Source organism: Nelumbo lutea, chromosome 2 (assembly GCF_056320005.1).
Source record: "Nelumbo lutea isolate HS-2025 chromosome 2, American lotus-T2T, whole genome shotgun sequence".
Lineage (NCBI taxonomy): Eukaryota > Viridiplantae > Streptophyta > Magnoliopsida > Proteales > Nelumbonaceae > Nelumbo > Nelumbo lutea.
The window spans coordinates 55,065,188-55,070,408 of NC_142685.1; the positions used below are offsets into that span (position 1 = coordinate 55,065,188).

Below are 5,221 nucleotides of genomic sequence, written 5' to 3' on the forward strand. Positions count from 1 at the left end.
TCAAATCTACCACAGCAACTCTCGTCGCAGATTTACTACTTTCACAGATCATGTCTCAGGGAAATATTTTTTTTAGGGTAACTGTTAATAGATTCAGATGTATAAACATTAAAATCCCTCGTTTCCGAGTCTGGATCCGCTCTTTACAGAGCATTACTCACACCAACCTCACAACACCTCCCAGCCACACATAAGAACATCTCCCTTGCTTTGTATTGTTATTCATTGGGAGATGTTCCCAATGAATAACAATAAGTTTAGGTAAACACAAGCACTTTCTAAAATGGAGCAAATTACTGTCTAATGTTAGGCTATGTTAGGTTATGTTAGGTTGAAGGATTCTTAAGAATGAAGGTGGTATCAAAGCCTGTTTGACCAAGTGTTCTTGTTGCTCTATTATAATTAATTAAATTTCAGAACAAGGTGTGGGTGGTCCTGTGCTTTTCCACATTTTAAACACGATGAACTTTCGTGTGAGCGGCGTTAGAGAATAAAGTCCAGGTTTTCTTTCATTGCCTTTTTCTTTCTGTGTTTTGGGAAGAGGGATATTCATCCTTTAGAGGCAGTTCGTTTCTACAGGCTCATCCATTGATCTTCACTAAGCTTTCCTTTACACCATTACCTTTATAAGCTCCCTTCAAATCTCTTCAATGTTGTTTGTGAGAGTCTGTTTCAGTTTATCCAGAAAATCAAACAATGCTATATTGCCAAACCAAACTCGTATTAATCCGGATGTCTGGATCATATCACCTCAATATTGAATTTGCAATTGGTCGTCAGTTTTGACCTATATAAGCATCCAATTTTCTATTAAATGCTAAACCAACTTACCAAACAGATTCATATATTCAGGCCCTGAATCAACTGTATTGTTAGCGACTTTTCTCCTTAGTGTTGGGCAAACTAAACGTCCACACAGTAAGACCTGACAAGGGATTTGCATTCATAGCTTCATACACTATTAGCAGTGGCTACATAATTGTCAGCAAAGGAACTGAGCCTTCTATGACATAAAAAAGGCAAGATTCAACCAATCTGAGATATGAACAATATATTATATATAAATTTAAAGATCCATGAATCAGAATGTGATGTTGAAGCCTGTTAAAACAATGGCGAACCAGAATTTACGGTTGGGGAGAGAGAATCATATACAACCAGGCCTCTATGTACAAATTCTTTCAAGCAGCTGTCACGGGACACCTCATCTGACATGAGAATCATAGGGAATAAACACAGGCTCTGGAATAATAAGAGGCAACTTATCTATGTACATGAACAACCTCTTCAAGTTCTCCCTGGCAATAGAAGGCAGGTCAAGAACATCTCTGCTGTCAGTGTAGATCCAAAGGTCCCCCGAGTTCACTCGTTTAAGGCTATCCCGACAGAAAGGACATGACTGGGATCGTGCACGCCTGAAACAACCAAGACATAGCACATAATGAGAACCTATCATTATACCTAGAAACAACCCTTTTGAAGTCCACTCCCCAGGACCCCAACACAGGTGTATGAAGACATCTATGGTACCTATCCAACAGAATAACAGTGTGACAACAACTTAGTGATGCAACCAATTCACTTGGACGGAGGTAAGACCCATCCATTTCTTACACCTTTGGCAATCTTACTGAAGAGCAATAAATTGATAAAGTTTATTTATGTATATCTGAGAATTTTTTTTTTTTTTTGTTCTTTCTTCTTGCAACCTAAGAAATAAAGGACCTGAACATTAATGATAAGAGTCAAGACAAATAATGCTGTTTCCTTTTAGTCAAATAAGTTGAAGAACATAAATTAACACAACTACAAAGTAAATATATCACATGAACATTAAAAGATACTTACCAATCACGATAACACTTCATGCATAGTGCATGGTTGCAATTAGGCAAGACAACCTTATTACTCATCTCCATACAAATACCACACTCCTCCTCCCTCTCACGATCAAGTTCAGAGAGCTTCCCCTTGTCCATCTCATCCTTCTTCCTATACTTGGTTTTACAAATTTCTCTCTGTTTCCGGTCTTCTACATCAGTGATTCCTCTATGAAGTTGCAATAAAGAGGGAAATATTACAGCTGCCCATGGACAAACCATTCTTCTGAGTAGATGAACTACTTAGATAGGAAAAATAGAAAACTTATTTTCAGAAAATTAAAAAGAAGAGACAAAGACATAAATACATTAAATTAACAAAAACTACACAAATTGAAGATCAAACATTTGCATCAAAGGTCCACTTACCATAAAATTCTCTAATACTGGCTTTCCTTTCATGAACAGACATAGTGGTCTTGCCATCCTCATAAGCCTGAGAAAGCAAGCCACATAACTCATATGTTAAGGATGGGAAATAAAACCAAACATGTAAACTGATCAGAACCAAGATCAGCACATGCGCACCTGGTAATGGAAAGAAATGTACCTTGTAAATAAGGATTCTAAGCAATCCAAGGGAACCAGCAAGGTGGCAATCAGTCCACTGAACAAGAAACAGAAACAGGCGTGCTGCTGGACTATAAGATAATCTCATTTGAAGACAACCACCATCATATTCCCTTGGATAATCAGAAGCCCTACATTCCACAATAAAATAAATAAATATTCTACAAGTTGAGAAATGAGGATTCCAGTTTGAGAGTGGCCAGTCCCTTCTAAAACGGCAGAGCAACCAATCCACCCTTCCCGAGACCCGAAAAGGCCAGGACTAGAACATGGTAATGACCTTATAAATGAATATGTCATAACTTGTTAAATATCCTCCAGAAGTCATACCATTAGAAAATGGGGAGGATCAAACCCACCCACCAGACAATATTTCGGCTTGGAGGGAGGATTCAAAGGAAGCAAATTTATGGTAAGCAATAGAGAAACTCAATGGATCAAAATCAAACGACTGAGCCAACAATAATTTCATGAGCACAGATATCTTATACCTAACCCACTGAACCCCAAGCTTAATCCGAAAATAGATTTCCCATATTAAAAGAAAGGTAAATTTCTATTCCCGATACACAGTACCCCCGCCTTTTGGCTTTGTTTGGGGAGAGGGAGGAGATGTTCAGAAAACGTAGATACAATTGGATCAAATGCCAATAAACTGACTAGAAAAACCGGATTAATCGCCGGGAAGGACAATAAAAATGAAACAAAAAATAACTTAAAAGTTCAAATAATGCTAGACCCACCTAATAGAACCTAGAAGAAGAAAAGAAAAATGTATCAAATTCAACAAATTATTATGGGCAAAGTACAACAACCCCACCTCTTACTCACAGACACATACATAATACTAAAATTCATTAAATTAGCGGGAAAAGAAAAGAGCAAAAGATCATAGAACAGCCGAAACAAACGGAAAAAAAAAAATCACATGCAATAAGAAAACTAAAAGCGAGAGAGAGAGAGAGAGAGAGGATTATATGTGCAAAGAGACTTACAGAGTATTGGCATGCTGAATATCTGCTTCGAGTGCTTTTAAAGAATCCTTGAACAACTTTCGCATGGCCGCGATTCTCTCTGCAACAAAAATCCCATCCAACAACACAGAGACTCTAATAAACCCTAGAAGTTTCCTCCCTCCTTTCACTCTCTCCCCCCACTCAGCCCTTGTAAACTGTAGATTCTCCGAAGGCCTAGAAATCTTCTCCTTCGTTCATCTCTACCTTCTTCTTCCCAATTCAAATTTTAGTTAAATAGAGGACTCTAAATTCATGACTTTTGCAGAAAATAGAAACTCTGAATCCTCTCTCTCTCTCTCTCTCTCTCTCTCTCTCTCCAGACTTTTGGAAGGTTTCACTGTATTTGTTTGTCCATGACCCCAAATTTCTTCGAGGTGGGGTATTTGCGTGCATCTCTTTGGAAGGTAATTTGAAATTACCAAAATATCCATGCTTTTGCCGGTAAACCTTTAGGCTTCCAATCTTAACGCCCTTGCTCAGTTGCTCCTCAACTGAAATTATATCAACGGTTATGGGCAACGATACAATATATCTGCAGCGGCACTAATCATACGGGGTTTCTAATGATTCGACCATTCTATCTCCCAAAGTGATCCATCAGAAAATTTCCAACCTTTCGATCTACTTTTATCGTCCAGAATGGCGAATATAATAATAAAAAAATGAAGACCCATTAATAAATTATACTAGGGCAGTATCCACCTTCGCATCACTTTTCTTGGAAGACTGATGTTACAGAATCTTCTGCGATTCCTAAATCAACGATTAATAAACGGATAAGTACGGATACATACGATGCAGAATTCTGATTTTCAGTCCCCTACAACTAGCACTCTCCCTTATAAATCACATCCTGTCCGTGAATTTAACATTAATTCACGGTCAAGATGCATTTCCTTCTACATTAGAATTAGAAAATTCTGATCCGGGCTGATTGGTCATTCTCCCATTAATAAATTAATGACTGATCAGGATTGATCAGATCCCACTTGAGGAACGTCCGATGACTAAAAATAATCTAACGGTGCTGACTTTTCGTACAAGTACAAGGAGCATGTTTCATTGGTGGGGCAGCTCGGATCAACTATGTCCCGTTCTATCCCATATCCCACGTCAATAATATGCATCTTTCACATTTACTGACTTGAGTCATTATCATGGTTCCACAGCCCAATCTTTGAAAACATATTTTGTCACCGATTTGGCGTCTATTTTTGCGCGGTCTGTAGGCTATTTAGAAGCCAGGCCCAGTAAATCATGTCGTGGTTTTTTTACATTTGGTTTATAAGAAATTTAACCACCAAAAAAACATTGCACCAAAAAGACATGCGAAATCGTTTTAGGTTATTTTTGAAAAGTTTTAAATAATTTTTTTGGTTTTTTTAATTAGTTTTCACGTGGAAAGATTCGCCTAAACCACATCATTTTCAAAATGTAAAGATCTTTGATATGAAAGCTCATTAGTCTTTTGATTGTCAGAATTTCCCGATGATATTTCAAAAAAGACTTATAAATGGCTTTGCACAAATCAGTCTGAGCTGGGCAACTAGGTTTTGCCTCTTGAAAATCTCAACACGAGAGCCTGAAGCCCAAGGATGAGAGAAATTGAAACTAACGGTATTTTTTGCCTATTTTTCCTTAAAAATTACAAAATGTCAATCTCTACCAACTATTCTCTCTTATGTTTTTTTCTTTCAAATTACAAGAATCTCATTATCTCTCCTACCAACTATCTCCCTCTCTCTCTCTCTCTTT

General features: G+C 37.6%; 1 protein-coding gene across 3 annotated transcripts; it reads right to left on the minus strand.

Moving 5' to 3' along the window:
- Positions 1-1,025: 1,025 nt before the first annotated feature.
- On the minus strand, positions 1,026-3,970 carry LOC148870818 (E3 ubiquitin-protein ligase AIRP2-like). Of its 3 annotated transcripts, none has more exons than XM_088971315.1 (5): positions 3,446-3,970; positions 2,431-2,581; positions 2,250-2,316; positions 1,849-2,083; positions 1,026-1,415 (listed from the first exon to the last, which is right to left on the minus strand). In XM_088971315.1, exons 1-5 carry the CDS (start codon positions 3,508-3,510, stop codon positions 1,205-1,207), a joined length of 729 nt encoding a protein of 242 aa, XP_088827441.1. In that variant the 5' UTR covers positions 3,511-3,970; the 3' UTR covers positions 1,026-1,204. The 3 variants fall into 3 exon arrangements, with proteins under 3 accessions (XP_088827441.1, XP_088827440.1, XP_088827439.1); XM_088971314.1 differs by having other exon boundaries at positions 1,849-2,119; positions 3,446-3,828; XM_088971313.1 differs by having other exon boundaries at positions 1,849-2,122; positions 3,446-3,828.
- Between the last annotated feature and the right edge of the window lie 1,251 nt (positions 3,971-5,221).